Consider the following 25,203-nt stretch of genomic DNA (forward strand, 5'->3'; position numbering starts at 1 on the left):
AACCAGAGTACCAGAACAGTTAGTAGAGGCAGCTGTTGCTAAGACCTCAGACCAAGTTAGGAATCAAAAGGTTGAGCGTGGTGCAACAAAATTGAAAAGAGTGAATACAAGACTGAAGATGTTGTATCTGAATGTGCGCAGTATACAGAATAAGGTAGATGAACTTGCAGCACAGTTGCAGATTGGCAGGTATGATGTTATAGGCATATCAGAATCATGGCTGAAAGATTATAGCTGGGTGCTTAACGTCCAAGGATACACATTGTATTGAAAGGTTAGGCAGGAAGGCTGAGGGGGCAGCATTGGTCTGTTGGTAAAAAATGAAATCAAATCATTAGAAAGATGTGACATAGGGTCAGAAAGTGTTGAATCATTGTGGATAAGCTAAGGAACTGCAAGGGTAAAAAGACCCTGATGGGAGTTGTATACAGATGTGACAATGGGAGATTGAAAATGCATGCCAAAAGGACAATGTTACAGTAGTTATGGGGGACTTCAATATGCAGGTAGATTGCGAAAATCAGATCAGTGCTGGATTCCAGCACAGTGAATTTCTACAGTGCCTATGAGATGGCTGTTTGGAGCAGCTCGAAGTTGAGCACACCAGAGTATCAACTGTTTGGGATGGTGTGTTGAACAGTGAGCCAGAATTGATTAGAGAGCTTAAGGTAAAAGAACCCTTAGGGTAAGTTATCATAATATGATCGAATTCACCCTGAAATTTGAGAAGGAGAAGCTAAAGTCAGATGTAGCAGTATTACAGTGGAGTAAAGTGAATTACAGAGGCATGAGAGAGGAATTGGCCAGAATTGATTGGAAAAGAACACTGGCAGTGATGATGGCAGAGCAGCATGGAATTTCTGGAAGCAATTTGAAAGGCACATGACATGTACATCTTCAAGAGGAAGGAATATTCTAAAGGAAAGATACCACAACTGTGGCTAACAAGAGAAGTCAAAGCCAACATAAAAGCCAAAGAGAGGGCATTAATAGATCAAAAATTAGTGGGAAGTCAGAGGATTGGGAAGCTTTTAAAAACCATCTGAAGGTGACTAAAAAGATCATTGAGAAGGTAAAGATGGAAACCTTGTAGAAAGTAAACCAGCCAATAATATTAAAGAGGATACCAAAAGATTCTTCAGATTCTTCATAAAGTGGAAAATAATGCTGGGGAGGTAGTAATGGGGAACAACAAAATGGTGATCAACTGAAGAAGTATTTTGCATCAGTCTCCACTATGGAAGACGCTTCAGTATGGCGGAAGTTCTAGATGTCAGGGGTGATGAAGTGTGTGAGGTTACTGTCACCAGAGAGCAGGTTCTTGGGAAACTGAAAGGACTGAAGGTAGATAAGTCACCTGGGCCAGTTGGTATATATCCCAGGGTTCTGAAAGAGGTGACTGAAGAGATCCTGGAGCCATTAGTAATGATCTTTCAAGAATTGGTATTGGGAAATGAACCTGGTCAGGTGTCAGATCGCTCAGTGGGAGAGCATTTTGGAGATAGTGATCATAATTCTATCTCCTTTACAATACCATTGGAGAGAGATAGGAAGAGACAAGTTCGAAAAGCGTTTAATTGGAGTAAGGGTAATTATGAGGCTATCAGGCAGGAAATTGGAAGCTTAAATTGGAAATAGATGTTCTCAGGGAAAAGTATGGAAGAAATGTGGCAAATGTTCAGGGAATATTTGTGTGGAGTTCTGCATTGGTATGTTCCAATGAGACGGGGAAGTTATGGTAGGGTACAGGAACCATGGTGTACAAAGACTGTAATAAATCTAGTCAAGAAGAAAAGAAAAGCTGACAAAAGGTTCAGAGAGCTAGGTAATGTTAGAGATCCAGAAGATTATAAGGCTAATAGGAAGGAGCTTGAGAAGGAAATTAGGAGAGCCAGAAGGGGCCATGAGAAGGCATTGGCAGGCAGGATTATGGAAAACCCCGAGGCATTCTACAAGTATGCGAAGAGCAAGAGGATAAGACGTGAAAAAATAGGTCCTATCAAGTGTGACAGTGGAAAAGTATGTATGGAGCCAGAGAAAATAGCAGAGATACTTAATGAATACTTTACTTCAGTATTCATTATGGAAAAGGATCTTGGTGATTGTAGTGATGACTTGCAGCGGACTGAATAGCTTGAGCATGTAGATATTAAGAAAGAGGATGTGCTGGAGCTTCTGGAAAGCATCAAGTTGGATAAGTTGCCGGGATCGGATGAGATGTACCCCAAGGGAGCAGAGATAGCCCAGGAAATTATAGACCAGTGAGTCTTACCTCAGTGGTTGGTAAATTGATAGAGAAGATCCTGAGAAGCAGGATTTATGAACATTTGGAGGGGTAGAATATGATTAGGAATAGTCAGCATGACTTTGTCAAGGGCAGGTCGTGCCTTACGAGCCTGATTGAGTTTTTCGAGGATGTGACTAAACACATTGATGAAGGAAGAGCAGTAGATGTAGTGTATATGGATTTCAGCAAGGCATTTGATAAGGTACCCCATGCAAGGCTTATTGAGAAAGTAAGGAGGCATGGGATCCAAGGGGACATTGCTTTGTGGATCCGGAACTGGCTTGCCCACAGAAGGCAAAGAGTGATCGTAGACGGGTCATATTCTGCATGGAGGTCGGTCACTAGTGGAGTGCCTCAGGGATCTGTTTTGGGAACCTTACACTTCGTGATTTTTATAAATGACCCGGATGAGGAAGTGGAGGGATGGGTTAGTAAGTTTTCTGATGACACAAAGGTTGCAGGTGTTGTGGATAGTGTGGAGGGCTGTCAGAGGTTACAGCAGAACATTGATAGGATGCAAAGCTGGGCTGAGAAGTGGCAGATGGAGTTCAACCCAGATAAGTGTGAAGTGGTTCATTTTGGTAGGTCAAATATGATGGCAGAATATAGTATTAATGGTAAGACTCTTGGTAGTGTGGAAGATCAGAGGGATCTTGGGGTCTGAGTCCATAGGATGCTCAAAGCAGCTGTGCAGGTTGACTCTGTGGCTAGCTTTCATCAATCGTGGAACTGAATTTAGGAGCCAAGAGGTAATGTTGCAGCTATATAGGACCTTGGTCAGACCCCACTTGCAGTACTGTGCTCAGTTCTGGTTGCCTCACTGCAGGAAGGATGTGGAAGCCATAGAAAGGGTGCAGAGGAGATTTACAAGGATGTTGCCTGGATCGGGGAGCATGCCTTATGAGAATAGGTTGAATGAACTCGGCCTTTTCTCCTCGGAGCGACGGAGGATGAGAGGTGATCTGATAGAGGTGTATAAGATGATGAGAGGCATTGATCGTGTAGATAGTCAGAGGCTTTTTCCCAGGGCTGAAATAGTTGCCACAAGAGGACACAGGTTTAAGGTGCTGGGGAGCAGGTACAGAGGAGATGTCGGGGTAAGTTTTTTACTTAGAGAGTGGTGAGTACGTGGAATGGGCTGCCGGCAACGGTGGTGGAGGTAGATACGATAGGGTCTTTTAAGAGACTTTTGGATAGGTACATGGAGCTTAGAAAAATAGAGGGCTATGGGTAAGCCTAAGGTAGGGACATGTTTGGCACAACTTTATGGGCCGAAGGGCCTGTATTGTGCTGTAGGTTTTCTATGTGTTCTTTGTTCTGGAACATCACAAGATTCTGGAATGGTCCCGGAAGACTGGAATAATACAAATGTCATTCCACTCTTCTAGAAGGGGGAGAGGCAGAAGAAGGGAATCTACTGGCCTGTTAGTCTGACCTCAGTTTTGAGGAAGATTTTGGAGTCGATTATTACAGATGAGGTCTCAAGATATTTGCAGGCGCATGATAAAATAGGCTACAGCATGGTGTTCTCAAGGGAAAATCTTGTAAGAAAGGGGAGTGAATACAAAAAAATCCCTGTTGGAGGTTGTTAATCAAACTCAGTCTGTAGAATCTTGCTGTCCAGGTATTTGACTAGCAATTATAATAGGTTAAATTATTTTCTACCAAGCGCAGTTTCCAGGATTGTTCAGTAATCTTAATGTCTGACATTTCATTGGTTTAGGACAGACTTTTAGCCCAGTATTAAATGGTGATGTCAGAATGTTTATTGTTTACATTTGCACCTTTGAGGTGGAGGTAACAGATGCGTGTGCAGGGGCTGCAACACACTAATTGAATTCAACTTTCTTATCTTTATCCATACTTAATTGTAACATGTGTGAATTAAGTTTTGTCACTATCAACCTAACTGAGGACTGCGCCACAAGACACCTGGCAAATATTTATTAATTAAAAATTATCTGGTCTAGCAACTGCGAGGATCACATGGATGCTACAGCAAGTACTGGAAGCATTTTCTGAGGTCCAAGTGAAGGAGTACGACTGTTCATTTACTCGAACTGAAACAGTTGACTATTAATACTGAATGTCAATAGTTCAGTCTTGCCTTCAGCGGGGCATTCTTTTAGAATGGAAATGAGGAAGAATTTCATAGCCAGAATGGTGCATCTATGGTAGCTGTGGAGGCCACGTCCTTATGTATATTTAAGGCAAAGGTTGATGGATCTTCAGGACATGAAGGGATATGATGGAGAAAATAGGAGATGGGGCTGAGAGGAAAAATGGATCAGCCATGATGAAATGGTGGAGTAGACTTGATGGGCCAAGTGGCCTAATTCTGCTCCGATATCTTATGGTCTTATGGTGTTGATAACTGTTTTTAAAAATTTAGGTTGTAAAAGAATGCTTTTAAATTGGATCCTTTAACATTTACTGAAGCCCGATAATGGAATAAAAATATAGCTTTCATTTGGGCTAATTGGGTTACAGAAATCCACCCTTACTAAATTTACAAATCACTTCCCATAAACTTAAGATGTGGACTAAAATTTGCTCTTTGGGATTTTATGTATGTGGGGGAGGGGAGGGAAATGAGCACAGTTTAGTTTTATTTTACCATTTATGTTTCTTGATGCATGCTGTGCGCCTTGGAAGATCACAGAGTGGCCTGTTCACCTTAATTTAGTTGGGAAAATTACAGTATTTCTTTTCCACTTTGAAATTTATTTAGAGTAAATTATCAAATAATCTATCCCATGTGCAGTCATGTTTTTGTCGAATAGCTGGAAAGTCCGTAATAGTTACTACGTTTGTAGTTGCCCAAAGGATTACCATTTAGAATTTCAGCTGACTGGGAATTAAGGGCATTTGAACTATACAAAGATCCAAATTTGATTATAATTATGTGCAGAGCTTCCAAATGCTGAAATTGAGTTCAGGAGAAGAAATTGTTTACTTTTTTCATCATCAAAATTTAGTTACTTGATGGTTATAGTGAATTCTTTTGAAGATACTACATGTTTTTGAGAGTATATTTCCTCTGCTGTGTAATTGAATGCTGCAAAGCCTCTATGGAGATCAAATGTGAGAAGAGTTCGTATATTTTTTTAATTGATTAGAGGAATAATTTTGCAAACTATTTATTAAAATGACTGGTGTCCTGTGTAAAAATGGCTGACATTTTGTACATTGGGTTTAGAGTATGGTGGGAGATGGTGCAGTTGTGAAATACAGGTTACTTTTTTGTATTCTTTGCAAAAGGTAGTTATTCATTTAAGGTATCTTTTCAGTTTTTGAAAATAATTAGTTGTTTAGATTTAGGAACAGGAGTTGAACCAGCCAGGTTGTGCCTAAAGTAACTTGTTACCTTTGTGCAGCATATAGTTCCTTGTTAGTTCCTTTCAGTTTTCAGATACTCATGAGATGCAAGTGGAGAAAATCACAACTGCCCCTTGCCAAGACCATTTTGCTTCTGAAATCTGAATCTTCAGATCCAATTAACTTCAAGTTACAGCTGGCAGGCCAGACCTGCTGAAACAAACCATAAAGCTGTTGTGTGATGTTGTAGTTTCCCAGGTAACAAGCCTGATCAGAGTTTTGTAACCTGTCTGTTGCAATCCAACTGGAATTTAAAAATCTGCAAACTTTTATGATTTGCACTCTGCCAGGATATACACTTTCATCTGTGTAATAGTATTTCAATTACTTCCATATATAGTAGCTATGTTAGCTTCATATTTGTTGGTAGAAAGCCACTTCCAATTGCTGTAGAAGATTTGAAATATATATCGTTTTGAGGTTATTGCTGCTTTGGTTTTCAATTTCATTCTCGGTTATGATTGTAACTTTCATAGAGCAGTACAGTACAGAAACTGACCTTTTGGCCCACAATATTGTGCTGAACTAATTAAATGAATAATCAAATAGCCAATTAAACTTATATCTTCTTCTTACACAATGTCCATATCTTTCCATTTTCCTCACATTCATGTGCTTATCTAAACATCTCTTAAAAGTCTCTCATGTACCTGCCTGAAAAAAAGTTTCAAAACATTTTGCTCCTTGCTTCATTACGATGTTTAGTTAAATGAATGCCTTTTTTGTAAATCTAGCATATCTGGTTTTGCATTGTATTGAATTGACTTTATTTCTTACATCCCTAACATATATGAGGAGTAAAAATCTTTACGTTATGTCTCTGTCTAAATGTGCAATGATAGTAATTTATAATAAATAGAACAGTCAATGTAACATAGAAATACACTCAAATCAGTCTGATGGCCTGGTGGAAGAAGCTGTCTCAGAGCCTTTTGTTCCTGGCTTTTATGCTGCAGTACCATTTCCCGGATGGTAGCAGCTGGAATAGATTGTGATTGGGGTGGCTCGGGTCCCCAATGATCCTTCGGGCCTTTTTTTACACACCTGTATCTGTAAATGTAAAATTCACAACTACAGATGTGCTGGGCTGCCCACACCACTCTCTGAAGTCCTGCGATTAAGGGAGGTACAGTTCACATACCAGGCAGTGATGCAACCAGTCAGGATGTCCTCAATTGTACCCTGTAGAAAGTTCTTAGGATTTGGGGGCCCATACCAAACTTCCTCAACTGTCTGAGGTGAAAGAGGTGCTGTTGTGCCTTTTTCACCACACAGCTGGTGTGTACAGACCACGTGAGGTCCTCAGCGATGTGGATGCCAAGGAACTTAAAACTGTTTACCCTCTCAACCCCAGATCCATTGATGTCAATAGGGGTTAGCCCGTCTCCATTCCTCCTGTAATCCACAACCAGCTCCTTTGTTTTTGTGACATTGAGGGAGAGGTTGCTTTCTTGTCAGAGAGATGACTTCTTCCCTGTAGGCCACATCGTTATTGTTTGAGATTAGGCCAATCAATGTAGTGTCGTTGGCAAATTTAATTAGCAGATTAGAGATGTGGGTGGTGACACAGTCATGTGTATACAAGGAATGAAGGAGGGGACTTAGTATACAGCCCTGAGGGGCTCTTGTGTTGAGAGTGAAAGGAGTGGAGGTGATGGAGCCCACTCTTACCACCTGCTGGCGACCTGACAGGAAGTCCAGGATCCAGCTACACAAGGCAGGGTGAAGGCCGAGGTCTCTGAGCTTCCGGGTGAGCCTGGGTGGAATTATGGTGTTGAATGCTGAACTGTAGTCCAAGAACAGCATTCTCACATAAGCATCCTTCTCCAGGTGTGTAAAGACGGTATGTAGAGCAGTGGTTATTGCATCATCTGTTGATCAGTTGTCCTGGTAGATGAACTGCAAGGGATCCAGTTTGGGTGGTAGCAAGTTGCAGATGTAATCCTTGACCAGTCACTCAAAACATTTGCTTATTATTGAGGTGAGTGCGACAGGATGCCAGTCATTCAGGCATGTTACCTTGGTCTTTTGTGGTACAGGGACAATGGTGGATAATTTGAAGCAGGAAGGCACTCTACACGGGGAGAGGGAGAGATTAAAAATGTCAGTAAACACACCTGCCAGTTGTGCTGCACACATCCTAAGTACTTGCACTGGGATGCCATCCGGTCCCGCGGCCTTGCGACTATCCACTGGTTGGAAATGTATGTGTACCTCAGCCTCAGGGATGACGAGGTTGCAGGTTGTAGTGGTGGCTTTCCTCGGAGGCTCAGAGTTAGCGACATCGAATGGAGCGTAAAAGTGGTTGAGCTCATCTGGGAGAGAGACTGCGATGTTGACGGCACCACTACGTTTGACTTTGAAGTCTGCAATAGTATGCAACCCTCGCCACAAGTCACGTGTATTATTCATTGTGAATCTTGGCCCTGTATTGTTGTTTCACAGCCTTGATAGCTTTGCACAGATTGTAGCTGGTTTTCTTGAGCTCCAGCTGATTGCCAGCAATGGAAGCTCTATGTCGCGCGGTAAGTGCTGCTCACACGGAACTATTGATCCAGGGTTTCTGGGTAAATTATTATAATTTCATATCTGACAATTTTATTTACGTTTTCAGATCGGCACATCTCAGATTATAAATATTATATCTACCATTTAAAAGTATTACTGTGCTTCTATATTAAAATGCATATCACAAAAGTGCCATAATAAGTGATTATGCTCGATGAGTCACCACCTACCCCCATTCTTCCAACACCAATCTGTATAATCTTAGCTAAAAAATAAAAGCATAACATCTGAATTTCTCAAGCACCCATTACTGCATTATTTATTCATTTTCTGGATGTCTAAAGCATTGCATGGTTGTTCTCTGAAAAGTAGCAGAAGATCTAACTAAAATCAAACATCTGTTTCCTGTTGAAATAAATCTGAATTAAGCCCTTCACTTAGTTGTGGTCAGCTGCTTACCGAATAGAATATACCTGCTGTTATTCCCCAGTGTCTCTGTAATCAGTTGTGAAGCATGCAAGTTATTTCTACTCGAGCAGCAGCTGCTTATAGTTTAGATAAGTTTTCTCTGGTTATTTATAAGTCTGTTCTTGTATCAACTTGCATTACTTCAATGATTATTTTGGGACTTTTGTAGCAAGTGATTATGACCTTGCACTACTCAAAATCTCTCCCCAGTTTCCTGGTCATGTACAAACATTTGTACAAATATTCCTTGTGGTTGCTTAATCCCAGTTTTACATTGCTGGTGTATACTGAATTTCATTTCCATTAGGCTTTTTATAGTTTCTGTGCTACATTGTCATGGGACTATCAGTTTCTGCGGTTGTAGCTAAGACCCAAGGCCTACAAGTGATGATTTAGAGAATATAACATAATAAGAATGGTATAGTTTAAACAATATTAAATCATTATTAGATACAGTGTATATCACACACAAAATAAAGAGTCTTAGCCTGAAGTGTCAACTGCTTATTCCCCTCCATAGAAGCTGCCTGACCCACTGAGTTCCTCCATATTTTTTTGGTGGAGTTACTCACATACAAAATGTTGTTACATGCTTATCGTACTCCAACAGTACCTTCCGAGTCTGTAGCATCTGCTGCTAGGAAGGAAAAGAGCATCTAGTGCTTGGGCATGTCATTACCTGCGAGCTGCTTTTATAATTGTGCATCATCCAGACATTTAAATATATTGTAGTTCCTTCTTTGGGTTCAAGAAAGCAATTCAACATCATTTTCAGAAGGACAAAGGAAGTACACAACTACAGCTGTGAAGATCCCTGCTGCACCTGATGACCCTGTGATCTCCATCTCAGAGGCTGATGTTAGGCTGTCTTTAAAGAGAGTGAACCCTCGAAAGGTGGAAAGTCCTGATGGAGTACCTGGTAAGGTTCTGAAAACCTGTGCCAACCAAGTGGCAGGAGTATTCAAGGACATTTTCAATCTCTTACTGCTATGGGCAGAAGTTCCCACTTGCTTCAGAAAGGCAACAATTATACCAGTGCCTAAGAAGAATAATGTGGGCTGTCCGGTAGCACTCACAAAGACAGTGATGAAATGCTTTGAGAGATTGCTTATGACTAGATTGAACTCCTGTCTCAGCAAGGACCTGGACCCATTGCAATTTGCCTATTGCCACAATAGGTCAATGGCAGACGCAATCTCAATAGCTCTCTACACGGCTTTAGACCACCTGGACAACACAAGCACCTACGTCAGGATGCTGTTCTTCGACTGTAGCTCAGCATTTAATAATATCGTTCCCACAATCCTGATTTGAGAAGTTGCAGAACCTGGACCTCTGTACCTCCCTCTGCAATTGAATCCTCGACTTCCTAACCAGAAGACCACAATCTGTGCGGATTGGTGATAACTTATCCTCCTTGCTGGCGATCAACACTGGCGCACCTCAGGACTGTGTGCTTTGCCCACTGCTCTACTCTCTATATACACATGACTCTGTGGCTAGGCATAGCTCAAATACCACCTATAAATTTGCTGATAATACAACCATTGTTGGTAGAATCTCAGATGGAGAATAGAGGGCGTACAGGAATGAGATATGCCAACTAGTGGTGTGGTGCCACAGCAACAACCTGGCACTCAATGTCAGTAAGACGAAAGAGCTGATTGTGGACTTCAGGAGGGGTAAGATGAAGGAACACATACTAACTCCCATCGAGGGATAAGAAGTGGAGAGAGTGAGCAGCTCCAAGTTCCTGGGTGTCAAGATCTCTGAGGATCTAACCTGGTCCCAACATATCGATGTAGTTATAAAGAAGGCAAGACATCGCCTATACTTCATTAGGAGTTTGAAGAGGTTTAGCATGTCAACAAATACACTGAAGAGCTAATATAGTTGTACTGTGGAGAACATTCTGACAGGCTGCATCACTGTCTGGTATGGGTGGGCTACTGCACAGGACCGAAAGATGCTGCAGAAGGTTGTACATCTAGTCAGCTCCATCTTGAGTACTAGCCTACAAAGTACCAAGGACATCTTCAAGGAGCGGTGTCTCAGAAAGGCAGCTTCCATTATTAAGGATCTCCAGCACCCAGGGCATGCCCTTTTGTCACTGTTACCATCAGGTAGGAGATACAGAAGCCTGAAGGCACACACTCAACGGCTCAGGAACGGCTTCTTCCCTTCTGTCATCCAATTCCTAAATGGACATTGAATCTTTGGACACTACCTCACTTTTTCAATATACAGTATATCTGTTTTTGCACATTTTAAAAATCTATTCAATATATGTAATTAATTGATTACTTGTTTATTATTTTTTCTCTCTGCTGAATTATGTATTGCAATGAACTGCTGCTGCTAAGTTAACAAATTTCACGTCACATGCCGGTGATAATAAACCTGATTCTGATTCTAAAACTAAATCAAGGGATTGAACTGACTGTGGGCATTCTCCCACTCTTTTTCCCTGAGTTTGAAGAAAGTTAATCTCTTCTGCCTGTTGTGGCATCCTAAGTGATGATAATTGCAAGGAATATAAGGGGGTGTGCTGAAACATTTGTATATGCAGTCAGAACCACCGGAAATAATACGGAGAATGCTTACGAACTAATTTTATTTTGGGTACATGCAAAGATGTTTTGTTCATCCCATTGTTGAATGAGAGTTCCCTGTGTTGAAATAGAAAGTACCAATGTTTTAAACCCTCCATAACTCACTTTGGAAGTATGGATTCTCTTGCGTGACTTTCAGTATTTGGTACTTGTTCTTTTGAACCAAAATCAGTGATCTATGTACTTTTAAACAGTGCTGTAATTTATTTGCCTGACAGACTAATTGTAGTTCAAAATCAAGAAATAAATGAGGAAGATGGGTAACTGCACCAAGTATATAAATCTTAATAGGAGACGTTGGTAATATCAATTAGAATAACTTAGTTCATACTTTTTTTTGCTTCCGTTATCACAGTTAAATGGAGCAAAAAAATGTATTCCATGCCAATTGTAATCAGTGTTTGCTTGTGAGTGTTGCTACCATTAATTCCTGTTTTGTTTTATTCCCTAACAGTTTGTGCAGAAGCTTTTAACCCAGATGAAGATGATGAGGATGATATGGAGCCCAGGGTAAGACCTTCAGTTATGATACCTAAGTTTATGTGGAATTGGTAAATTACAATATGAGGTCTCAAAATCTTACACTGTTTTCATGCAGTCCCTATTGATGCATTTATATAAATGTGAATGAAATTTAATGGGAAGGTTCTTTTTTTTTGTAATATAATTTTTATTGAGTTTTCAGAAGGTTCTTAATTGACTGGTAGATACTGACATGGCCTAGGTCTTGGTTAAGTCCTGGGCATCTTGCCTCATAGATGCAGGCGCTAATGAATGTAAATAGAAAGCTTTCTTTAAACAGTGCCAAGGGAAAAATAGCAATAGAAGCTGATGACTTTGCAGGTAATTGTGATTTCTTGCTTTAGAAGCTATCAAGAATTGCTGTTTTAATAAAATATTTGATTAAAATTGGATCCATCACTGTTGTGGATCTTTTTGCTGGATAACTTGACAGGCTTTAAAATGGTTGGGTTTAATTATCACAATTGGTGGCGAGTAATTTAAGTAAACTAGGCCAACAGTGTGCTGGTTTTCAATTAATTACTCTGACAGGCAGTTCTTTAAGTGTAATTAGTGTGATTGATTGATGTTGCTGGAGGGGATTTGGGCATTTTGTGTGGGTCTGATGCAATTAATATAGCATTATGTTTTTATTTTTGACATTAAAATTTTCTTACAACAGAAGTGAGCTGCCACCCTGAGATTTTTAAATTAATCATTTAATTATTTTGGAAGCCTACAATCCCTTTAGAACAAGAGCTTTTTGAAAGAAATTGAAGAAAATCTTCAGCAGGGAGTTGCTTTTCTATTGTATTTATTTTACTTCACCTGCTGCATTCTTAAAATGCTAGATTTTCTTTACATGTTTTGGAGAATAATGTGTCTGGCACATATCCTGTCATTTAACACTTTGAATATAAATAGGGATTTGGAGGTTAATGTTTCAAATCTTCTTCCACCTAGTGTTTTCAGTTATTGTTACTCTGGGGATAAAAAGGGGTGCATGTAATTGGTTAGTGAGCTAATTCCATCTATTTGTTCTGCAAGTTAGGCTTCCTACTGTGCTTTTTGCTGCTGCACTCCACTTGTTGCCTCTATGAAAACTTGACGTTGTTCTTGTGAAATTAATTTTCTATCAGCAAGGTGCATATAAAAGGTGTACATGATGACACAAAGGTCCTGTCATTGCTGCCTCCAATGAGTGATTAACAGCTGTTAAGATATGCAGGCTCTGGGAGATCTGGCAAACAAACATATTGCAACTAAATCTTTAGACTTCACTGATAGCTTATCACTAGTTGACAAATTCTAAAATTACATCAGGTTTAAATTTTATACTTTAATAAGACTTGGAGGGGAAAATTGAGAGGAAATTTGATAGAGATCTACAAAATTATGAAGGGTATAGATAGGGTAAATGCAAGTAGGCTTTTTCCACTGAGGTTGGGTGAGACAACGACCAGAGGTCATGGGTTAAGAGTGAAAGGTGAAAAGTTTAAGAGGAACATTGAGGGAAAACTTCTTCACAAAATAGTGTGGACTGAGCTGCTAGCACAAGTGGTGCATGTGAGCTCAATTTCAACACTTAAGTGAAGATTGGAAAGGCACATAGATAGTAAGGGCTATGAAAGGCTTTCATAGTGCCATCTTATTTCTCATCCATACTTTGCCCTTCAACTGCATCATTTGTAAATGTGTAAAACGACTCAATCTTGGAATAATTTCTTAGTTTCCTCCTTGTCACTGGTCACCTCAGACAGCAGATGAATCTATTTTCTTCCTCCTACAGGACATAATTGGTATACAGAAAGCATTGTTTTTGAGCATTAGCGCAAAGTGTACTTTGGCAATTAATACCTTCTCCTTCCCATTAACTGTGCAACCCAGAGAGTTAGCAAATGTGATATCATATTTGAACCTCTGACAAGGTTTGGATCATTTCTGTGCCATCACAAGGACTCTTTCCAGCTCTGTTAAATTAATGGGCAATGATCTTGCATCAGCTAATCTCAAAGACAGCTGAACATCTTGACCACGTCTGCATGCTTTTGTGCATTGAGTTGCTGCCACATGATTGAAGTGGTCACTGAGTGTATTTAGTGTCTGCCACATTTTTCCCCCAATGTCCACGATTTCTACTTCGCATATAAAAGTATTCTTTGGAAATTTTATGAACTAGTTTTATTGTTCCTGCTTGCTTGATGTATATTGGATTCAGGTTAACTAGACCATTGGTTGGTTAATTGGACAGCTTTTTATTTGGAACAACTCTTAAAGAAAAACTAATTGGGAAAATAACCATGATTCCCAACATTTATTTGGAACACTTTGCTGCTTAATTAGACAGGAGACTGTTGTGAACAGTTTTCTTACAAGCATTAGTCGCGTGCATTTGCATGGCCATGAGACCCAACACCGTTTTTAAAACAGTTTTTACATAGCGTCAGTTTCATGTATTTGTATTCAAAAAGCAGCCATTTTTGTCACTGATAGTTGGTGAGAAAAAAAGTGACAAGTTTTTACAAGCAACACACATCAAAGTTGCTGGTGAACGCAGCAGGCCAGGCAGCATCTCTAGGAAGAGGTACAGTCGACGTTTCAGGCCAAGACCCTTTGTCAGGATGAAGGATCTTGGCCTGAAACGGCGACTGTACCTCTTCCTAGAGATGCTGCCTGGCCTGCTGCATTCACCAGCAACTTTGATGTGTGTTGCTTGAATTTCCAGCATCTGCAGAATTCCTCGTGTTTACAAGTTATTACAAAACTGTTTTGATCACTGTGGTTTCAAGTATTCAAGCTTGGAGACAACAAAAATGGCCAGGAATGAAAATGAAATGATTTTACAACGTCAGCAAGTTAGAAACTGCAGAGAGTTGGAATGGATCGAATTCTTCGTAGTTTCTACTTTGAAGGTAACATCTTGATTGTTACAGTGGAAATGGAGATTTGGAGGATACAGTTGTTGACAGCACTGTACTGAGGGCAAACTATTATCTACACTAGGTGTCTGTGCTGATTTTTGTTCATTTACGGTCAAAAGATTACAATGTAGATGAATTCCTCCATTGATAAGTATTAGGAACTAATACACCATTTTATAGTACCGCAGTAGTATTGGTAGTGTTCCAATAAGTTCTGTATTTCATTTAAATACATAATTTATTCCTTAGTTTGTCTCTTTTTTTAAAATACCTTTTAAACTACTTTCATGAAATGTCAGCGCATTGGAGTATTCATTTAATTTGACCAAAATGTATTGGCCCTGCTATGCCCCAATTAACCAGAATGCACTGTATTTTGAAAATTCAGCTGCTTTGAATAGTATTTCTGAATCAGAGTCCTTTAAGTAAATTGGAAAGAGCCATACTCCTCACATTTGACCCTGGTCACCGCACTGTCTCCTTTGCTTCTTTATAACAGATGTGTGTAAAAATACCTTCAGTTTATTACCCTTAAGGTAGCATCTTATTCATTTTGCATAAGCTACATCATACTCTCTACTTGACAGCTATTTCCTTGGTGAAGTAGGTTGGTGAAGCAGTTCTTCTGACTTTGTGATTACTGTTTACTAACTGTTAGAATTAATTCCTTAATTTATGTAAGGGGCATAAGTAGGTCTACTGTGTCTGTTATTTTTTTCCTGGTATTTTCCTATTGTTTTTTGGTTCTTTCGTAATTTCAGAAATCTTGCCTCCATACAACCTGGAATTAACATTAAATAATCGATTTATTTGAACTGATACCTGTAGAACTGCTATTAACATTAAATACTTTAATTTTACTTGACAGCTCTGTGACATACAGTCACATCCTTCCTCATAAGTGCTTGAAGGACCATTTATTATCTAATATTTAGCTTCTGCCCCTAATTTGAATCAATTTATATATATTTAGCATTTTAATCTCTATTCTTACTTTGAACTTATATATAAAAAAAATCTGCCACTTTACCAGTTAGGCTAGTTCTGTGTAACAACCCAAAACACTGATCATCCCCTTGCCTTCACTGATGCTGCTTGATGCGCTGAATTCAGATTCCAGTATTTGTAGTCTTATTTCTTTAAAACAAAGGCTATGGTTTTAATGTCTCATAAATGATGCTTTAAGTTTCTGTGACATTTATTTCAAACTAATTACAGAAACTAAATTGCTAAATCCGGATTTATGCTGTACATTTAATAGCTAGAAGAATCATGCATTCTGAAAAATACAGGATAAATTAGTTTTCAACTACTTTTGGGAGATCACTTCCAGTCATTTTTACACATGCATCTCTGTTTTCAACTTGTCATTTTCCTAAAATCGTTGCTTTTCCTGTTTCAGGTGGTTTATCCAAAGACAGATGATCAGCGATCTAGATTGCAGGAGGCCTGTAAGGATATTGTTCTCTTCAAAAATCTTGACCAGGTAAGTTAATCACAATGTGTCATGACTTAGTCTAGCTTTAGGTAGTAGACTGAACTGTGAGTAAATTTATGCAATTTATCAGATAAACTGTTTTTGGAATATTTCCCCACGTGATCTTTCATCTTGGGATAGCTGACTGTGTAACAGCTGCAGATTGTAAATGAGGCACCAGGGTTTGGCAGCTGAACCATCCAGCTCTTCACAGCTAGATGCTTCCCACTGGGCTACCTTAATGAAAATGTGCAAAATAGACGACTAATGTACAGCACTTTTGAGAACCCCTGTGAAGAAAGCAAGGATATGATTGTGTTACTCTATCGGATGCAGTTCTATAGTTGCTTGCTTTTTGGCGGCAGGTAGCGTAGCTGTTAGTGGGACGCTATTACAGCTCAGGGCATCGGAGTTTAGATTCAATTCCAGCACTGTCTGTAAGGAGTTTATATGTTCCTCCCTATGAAAGCGTGGGTTTCCTCCAGGTGCTTCACTTTCCTCCCACAGTCCAAAGACATACCAGTTAATAGTTTAATTGGACACTGTAAATTGTTCTGTGATTAGACTGATATTAAATAGCTGATTAGACTGGTGTTAAATAGGTGGGTTGCTGGGCAGCCAATTTGCTAACTACAGAGCTCATTGGGAAAGTGAATTTTTGTTTGGATATAAAATTGAAAGTAATTGCTAAGTAAACATGAATTTGCCCACTTTTAGGAGAAAGAATGGCAAAGACTAGAGATAATTAATTATTGGCATTCAATTCTCTGCACATGAATCAACTTTGAATGTAGGCATAGCAACAAATTAGGAAATGCAAACCTTGGCTCAGCTTTATTCCCCCTTGTTCAGTCCCTTCCATGCACATCCAGACACTTCGCACGCTCTTGATTTTTTTCAATGACATTAAGTTCCCTGGCCCTGATCATCATATTTTCACAATGGATCTCCAGTCCCTGTACACCTCCATCCCCCACCAGGAAGGTCTCAAAACTCTCCGTTTCTTTCTGGACACCAAACTCAATTAGTTCCCCTTCACCACCACACTCCTCCATCTGGTGGAACTGGTCGTCACTCACAATAATTTCTCTTTCGGCTCCTCCCACTTCCTTCAAACAAAAGGTGTAGCCATAAGCATTTGCATGGGTCCCAGCTATACCTGTCTTATTGTCAGTGATGTGGAACAGTCTGTGTTCCAAGCCTATACTGGTATAACTCCCCAACTTTTCCTGCGGTACACTGATGATTGCATTGCGCGGAACTTGTTGACTTTTATCAACTTTGCCTCCAACTTCCACCCTGCCCTCAAATTTACCTGGTCAATTTCCGACACCTCCTACCCCTTTCCCAATCTCTCTGTTTCTATTTCTGGAGACAGCTTATCTTCTGATGTCTTTTATAAACCCACTGACGCTCAAAACTACCTAGACTATATCTCTTCCCACACTGTTACTTTTGAAAATGCCATCTCCTCCTCTCAATTCCTCTGTCTCCACTGCATCTGTTCACAGGATAAGGCATTTTATTCCAAAACTAAGAAGATGTCCTCCTCCTTCAAAGAAAGGGGTTTCCCTTCCTCCATCATCAGCACTGCCCTCATCTTCATCTCTTCCATTTTGCGCTTGTCTGCCCTCACCCCATCCTCCTACCACACCACCGGGGATAGGGCTCCTCTTGTTCTCACCTACCACCCAACCAGCCTCAGTGTCCAGTGCATAATTTTCCATAACTTCTGCTATCTTCAATGAGATTCCACCACCAGGCTCATTTCTCTCCCTTCCTCCCTCCCCACCCCCCATTTTCTGCTTTCTGCAGGGATTGTTCCCTACACAACTCCCTTGTCCATTTGTCTCTCCCCACTGATCTTCCTCCTTGCACTTATCCTTGCAAGTGGAACAAGTGCTACACCTGCCCCTACACCTCCTCCCTCACTACCATTCAGGGCCCCAAACAGTCCTTCCAGGTGAGGCGACACTGCCTGTGAGTCTGTTGGGGTCATTGACTGTATCCAGTGCTCCCAGTTTGGCCTCCTGTATGTGAGACCCGGCATAGATAAGGATACTGCTTCGCCAATCACCTGCGCTCCATCCACCAGAAAAAGCAAGATCTCCCAGTGGTCACCCATTTTAACTCCACTTCCCATTCCATGGCCTCCTCTACTGCTGTGAAGAGGCCATACTCAGGCTGGAGGAGCAGTACCTTATATTCCATCTGGGTAGCCTCCAACCTGATGGCATGAACATCAATTTCTCAAACTTGCAGTAATGCTCCCACCCCCCCCCCCCGCCACCAGTGCCAATCCCCTTTTCCCTCTCTCCCTCTCTCACTTTATCTCCTTACCTGCCCAAAACATCCCTCTGGTGCTTCCTCCCCCTGCTTCATCTCTTTCACCAATCAACTTCCCAGCTCTTTACATCTTCCCCCCCTCCGCCAGTTTCACCTATCACCTACTGCCTTGTGTTCCTTCATCCCATCCCCCCACCTTCTCACTCTGACATCTCATCTTTTTTTTCCAGTGCTGATGAAGGGACTCAGCCCAAAACGCCAACAGTTTATTCTTTTCCATTGTTGCTGCCTGGTCTGTTGAGTTCCTCCAGCATTTTGTGTCTGTTGCTTGAATTTCTAGCACCTGCAAATTTTTTCTTGTTTAGGAAAAGCAAATAGTTTGTTAACCTTTTGATGTAAGGTTGGTACACAGACATTTGAAAACAAGTATAGAATGTTGGTCAGACTACACCTTTAGTGTTGTGTGCAGTTTTAGTCAAATATCTGACTTGATAGCATAGATAACTTCCATGCTGCAACTATTTGAGTTACTGAATTTTGCTGTTACAGACCATCATTCGCTACCCAGGAGTTCGAGTGGGGAATAAAATTTGTTCATATGGAATTTATATGGGGGAGGGCGGGAAGACTTAAAACAAAATGTAAAAGAAACAATAAATTTTGTCCTGTTTTGCAACCTGCATTTTTTCTATGTGGTAGACTTGGTAAGTGTTTTAAATTTGATACTTTGGTGATATTTTTTAGTGTGACAGAATTTGCAGACATGTTTTTTTTCCACCTAAGAATTTTCTGTATTATTTACCTTCAAGATGTCTGAAGCAGGACCAGCAAGTTTAAGTGCAGGTTGTAAACCTAAACAATACACTTGTTTTGTTAAGAGTTAATGTCATTAAACTATCTTACTCATATTTGATATACATGTCTCCATTCAAACTGAAGACTGGAAGGTGATATGCATTTAAAGTGAAACTTAGCTGCTGGCCACTTGAGAGATTTACTTTGGAAACTGACAAGGCAATCTCTGAAGTGGCCACCTGCTGCGAATCCATACCTGTGGTATACTCACAGAGAAAACTATCCAGAGAACAGACTATGTTGAGAAAAAATAATCAGCTTATGACATTTGATTCAATGGGAACTATAGAGTTATACCTTGCAGAAAATTGTGAGGCAAAACCCTGTTTCCCATTGAATCCCCTGTTATAAGTGGATAATTTATAACTAAGAACCCAATCGTAGTTGCTCCTGTACCTCCTGGTAGCATTTAAGAGGAATTGCGTCATCTGTTTCAGCCTGACTGAGACGGCTAGAATTAGTGATTGAGCTGATATTTATGGGAGGCACCAAGAGTTATGTTTTTCATCTTCCACAGTTTATTTGCATCTGAATAATAATAACATGCCATCAGACTGAGCTAGATCCTCATTCTTTCTTGCCTTTTGAGTTTGCCTAGCACTTTTTTCTTTGTAATAGCAATGGCACTCTCTCCTGCTCCCTGACACTCATGGACCTTTGGCATACAGCTAGTGTCTTCAACAGTGAAGACTGATGCAAAGCACTCATTAAGTTCACCTGCCATTTCTTTGTCCACATTACTACTTCACCAGCAACAATTTCCAGTGGTCCAATATCAACTCTCACCTCCCTTTTACTCTTTATATAACTGAAAAAAACTTTTGGTATCCTGCTTTATATCACTGGCTGGTTTGTCCAGATATTTCATCTTTTCCCTTCTTATAGCTTTATTAGCTCTCTTTTGTTGGATTTTAAAGGCTTCCCAATCTTCCAACTTCTCACTCACTTTTGCTACCTTACATGCCTTTTCTTTGGCTTTTATGCAGTCCTTAACTTCCCTTGTCAGCCACTGTTGCCTACCCTGCCATTTGAGAACTTCTTCCTCTGTGGGACATATCTATCCTACACCTTGTGAACTAGTCTCAGAAACTTCGGCCACCTCTGCTCTGCCATCATCCCTGCCAGTATCCTCCTCCAATCCACCTGGACAAGCTCCTCTCTCATGCCTCTGTAATTCCCTTTATTCCATTGCGATACTGATACTTGTGATTTATGCTTCTTCCTCTCAAATTGCAGTATAAATTCAGTCATATTATGATCACTGCCTCCTAAGGGTTCCTTTACGTTAAGTTCCCTAATAAGATCTGGGAGTGTATTACACAACACCCAATCTAAGATAGCCTTTACCCTAATAGGCTGAAGCACAAGTTGTTCTTAAAAAGCTATCTCGTAGGCAATCAACAAATTCCCTCTCTTGCGATCCGACAATAACCTGATATTCCCAATCCACTTGTATATTGAAGACCCCAGTACAATTGTGTCATTACCCTTATTACATGCCTTTTCGAACTCCCTTTGCAATCTCAACCCCACATCTTGGCTACTATTTGGAGGCCTATATATGATTCCCATAATCGTTTGTTCACCCTGGCAATTTCTTAACTCCATCCATAATGATTCAACATTCTCTTTCTAAAGATGTAATTCCATCTCTTACCAACAGAGCCACACCACCACCTATGCCTTCCTGCCTGTCCTTTTGATACAAAGTATATCCTTTGATGTTCAGCACGGACTAGAAGGGCCGAGATGGCTGTAATTATTATATGGTTATATGGTTAAGCTCCCAGCTATGGCCTTCTTTCAGTCAGGACTCAGTGATGCCCACAACGTCATACTGACCAGTCTTTAATTGCAGCATGAATTCATCCACCTTATTCCAAATGCTATGTGCATTTAAGTACAACACCTTTAATCCTGTGTTCTTCGTCCTTTTGGATTTTGCCTCTGTGGTATAATTTAACTGTTTGCTCTGTCTGCATTTGTACCCAGTCACTAGATTTCCTACTTTACATTCATGTTACACCCATCATAGAAACATAGAAAACCTGCAGCACAATACAGGCCCTTTGGCCCACAAATTTGTGCTGAACATATCCTTACCTTAGAAATTACCTAGGGTTACCCATAGCCCTCTATTTTTCTAAGCTCCATGTACCTATCCAGGAGTCTCTTAAAAGACCCTATCGCATCCGCCTCCACCACCGTCACCGGCAGCTCATTCCACGCATCATCTACCTGTAAATCTGTTGGTCCCCCTAGGGTTTAAGTGCATCCCACTTCTTTTGTGCAGGTCACACCTGTCCAATAAGAGATCCCAATTATCCAGAAATCTGAATCCCTGCCCCCCTGCCACACATTTATCTGCCACCTCATTCTATTCCTATCCTTACTGTCGTGTGGCACAGGCAGCAATCCCAAAATTACTACCCTTGAGGTCCTGCTTCTCAGCTTCCTTTCTAATCTCCCCCCCCCCCACCATATTCTGTTTTCAGGAACACCTTCCTTTTTCTACCTTGGTTGTTGGTACCAATATGTACCATGATTTCTGGCTGTTCACCCTCTTTTTCAGGATATTGCGGATGCGTTCAGAAACATCGTGGATCCTGGCACTTGGGAGGCAAACTACCATCCATGTTTCTTTTTCGCGTCTACAGAATCGCCTATCTGTCCCCTAACTATAGAGTCCCCTATTACTGTTGCCATCCATTGAACCCCAAAAGTTCTTGAAATGGAGTACTTATTGTTGACGGGGACAGCTATAGGGGATGTTCTCCACTATCTGATGTTCTCCCTTCCCTCTCCTGACAGTCACCCATTTATCTATGTCCTGTAGCCTTGGGCTGACTACCTCCCTGTAGCTCCTGTTTATCACTTTTCCTAACAAGCCGAACTCAACAAGGCAAACTCAAAGGTCTTAAGGTGGATAAGTCAACTGGGCCAGAGTCCTGAGAGAGGTTGCTGAAGAAATAATGGATGCATTGATCATGATCTTTCAAGAATTATTTGATTCTGGCATGATCCTGGAGCACTGGAAAATTGCAAATGTCACTCCACTCTTTAAGAAGAGAGGAAGGCAAAAGAAAGGAAATTATAGGTCAGTTAGCCTAGCTTAAGTGTTTGGGAAAGTGTTGGAGTCTATTATTAAGGATGAAACATAGAAACATAGAAAATAGGTGCAGGAGTAGGCCATTCGGCCCTTTGAGCCTACACCACCATTTATTATGATCATGGCTTATCATCCAACTCAGAACCCTGCACCAGCCTTCCCTCCATACCCCCTGATCCCCATAGCCACAAGGGCCATATCTAACTCCCTCTTAAATATAGCCAATGAACTGGCCTCAACTGTTTCCTGTGGCAGAGAATTCCACAGATTCACCACTCTCTGTGTGAAGAAGTTTTTCCTAATCTCAGTCCTAAAAGGCTTCCCCCTTATCCTCAAACTGTGACCCCTCGTTCTGGACTTCCCCAACATCGGGAACAATCTTCCTGCATCTAGCCTGTCCAATCCCTTTAGGATTTTATACGTTTCAATCAGATCCCCGCTCAATCTTCTAAATTCCAATGAGTACAAGCCTAGTTCATCCAGTCTTTCTTCATATGAAAGTCCTGCCATCCCAGGAATCAATCTGGTGAACCTTCTTTGTACTCCCTCTATGGCAAGGATGTCTTTCCGCAGATTAGGGGACCAAAACTACACACAATACTCCAGGTGTGGTCTCACCAAGGCCTTGTACAACTGCAGTAGTACCTCCCTGCTCCTGTACTCGAATCCTCTCGCTATAAATGCCAGCATACCATTCGCCTTTTTCACCGCCTGCTGTACCTGCATGCCCACTTTCAATGACTGGTGTATAATGACACCCAGGTCTCGTTGCACCTCCCCTTTTCCTAATCGGCCACCATTCAGATAATAATCTGTTTTCCTATTTTTGCCACCAAAGTGGATAACTTCACATTTATCCACATTAAATTGCATCTGCCATGAATTTGCCCACTCACCCAACCTATCCAAGTCACTCTGCATCCTCTTAGCATCCTCCTCACAGCTAACACTGCCGCCCAGCTTCGTGTCATCCGCAAACTTGGAGATGCTGCATTTAATTCCCTCATCCAAGTCATTAATATATTTTGTAAACAACTGGGGTCCCAGCACTGAGCCTTGCGGTACCCCACTAGTCACTGCCTGCCATTCTGAAAAGGTCCCGTTTATTCCCACTCTTTGCTTCCTGTCTGCTAAGCAATTCTCTATCCACATCAATACCTCACCCCCAATATCGTGTGCTTTAAGTTTGCACCCTAATCTCCTGTGTGGGACCTTGTCTAAAGCCTTTTGAAAATCCAAATATACCACATCCACTGGTTCTCCCCTATCCACTCTACTAGTTACATCCTCAAAAAATTCTATGAGATTCGTCAGACATGATTTTCCTTTCACAAATCCATGCTGACTTTGTCCGATGATTTCACCGCTTTCCAAATGTGCTGTTATCACATCCTTGATAATTGACTCCAGCAGTTTCCCCACCACCGACGTTAGGCTAACCGGTCTATAATTCCCCGGTTTCTCTCTCCCTTTTTTAAAAAGTGGGGTTACATTAGCCACCCTCCAATCCTCAGGAACTAGTGCAGAATCTAATGAGTTTTGGAAAATTATCACTAATGCATCCACTATTTCTTGGGCTACTTCCTTAAGCACTCTAGGATGCAGACCATCTGGCCCTGGGGATTTATCTTCCTTCAATCCCTTCAATTTACCTAACACCACTTCCCTGCTAACAAGTATTTCGCTCAGTTCCTCCATCTCACTGGACCCTCTGTCCCCTACTATTTCTGGAAGATTATTTATGTCCTCCTTAGTGAAGACAGAACCAAAGTGATTATTCAATTGGTCTGCCATGTCCTTGCTCCCCATAATCAATTCACCTGTTTTTGTCTGTAGGGGACCTACATTTGTCTTTACCAGTCTTTTCCTTTTTACATATCTATAAAAGCTTTTACAGTCAGTTTTTATGTTCCCTGCCAGTTTTCTCTCATAATCTTTTTTGCCCTTCCTAATTAAGCCCTTTGTCCTCCTCTGCTGAACTCTGAGTTTCTCCCAGTCCTCAGGTGAGCCACTTTCTCTGGCTAATTTGTATGCTTCTTCTTTGGAATTGATACTATCCCTAATTTCTCTTGTCAGCCACGGGTGCACTACCTTCCTTGATTTATTCTTTTGCCAAACTGGGATGAACAATTGTTGTAGTTCATCCATGCAACCTTTAAATGCTTGCCATTGCATATCCACCGTCAATCCTTTAAGTGTCATTTGCCAGTCTATCTTAGCTAATTCACGTCTCATACCTTCAAAGTTACCCCTCTTTAAGTTTAGAACCTTTGTTTCTGAATTAACTATGTCACTCTCCATCTTAATGAAGAATTCCACCATATTATGGTCACTCTTACCCAAGGGGCCTCTCACGACAAGATTGCTAATTAACCCTTCCTCATTGCTCAAAACCCAGTCTAGAATAGCCTGCTCTCTAGTTGGTTCCTCGACATGTTGGTTCAAAAAACCATCCCGCATACATTCCAAGAAATCCTCTTCCTCAGCACCTTTACCAATTTGGTTCACCCAATCTACATGTAGATTGAAGTCACCTATTATAACTGCTGTTCCTTTATTGCGCACATTTCTAATTTCCTGTTTAATACCATCTCCGACCTCACTACTACTGTTAGGTGGCCTGTACACAACTCCCACCAGCGTTTTCTGCCCCTTAGTGTTACGCAGCTCTACCCATATCGATTCCACATCTTCCCGGCTTATGTCCTTCCTTTCTATTGCGTTAATCTCATCTTTAACCAGCAACGCCACCCCACCTCCTTTTCTTTCATGTCTATCCCTCCTGAATATTGAATATCCCT

At 40.9% G+C, this 25,203-nt stretch overlaps 1 protein-coding gene across 1 annotated transcript in view; it reads left to right on the forward strand.

The window, feature by feature from the left end:
• prkar2aa (protein kinase, cAMP-dependent, regulatory, type II, alpha A) overlaps positions 1 to 25,203 on the forward strand; it is a 373,389-nt gene that overhangs the window by 235,940 nt on the left and 112,246 nt on the right. The window contains exons 9-10 of the mRNA XM_063068220.1: positions 11,708 to 11,763; positions 16,078 to 16,161. Of these exons, the coding sequence (XP_062924290.1) occupies positions 11,708 to 11,763; positions 16,078 to 16,161 (140 nt within the window). The remainder of the gene's footprint in view (positions 1 to 11,707; positions 11,764 to 16,077; positions 16,162 to 25,203) is intronic.

Source organism: Mobula hypostoma, chromosome 15 (genome assembly GCF_963921235.1).
Source record: "Mobula hypostoma chromosome 15, sMobHyp1.1, whole genome shotgun sequence".
NCBI classification, from domain to species: domain Eukaryota; kingdom Metazoa; phylum Chordata; class Chondrichthyes; order Myliobatiformes; family Myliobatidae; genus Mobula; species Mobula hypostoma.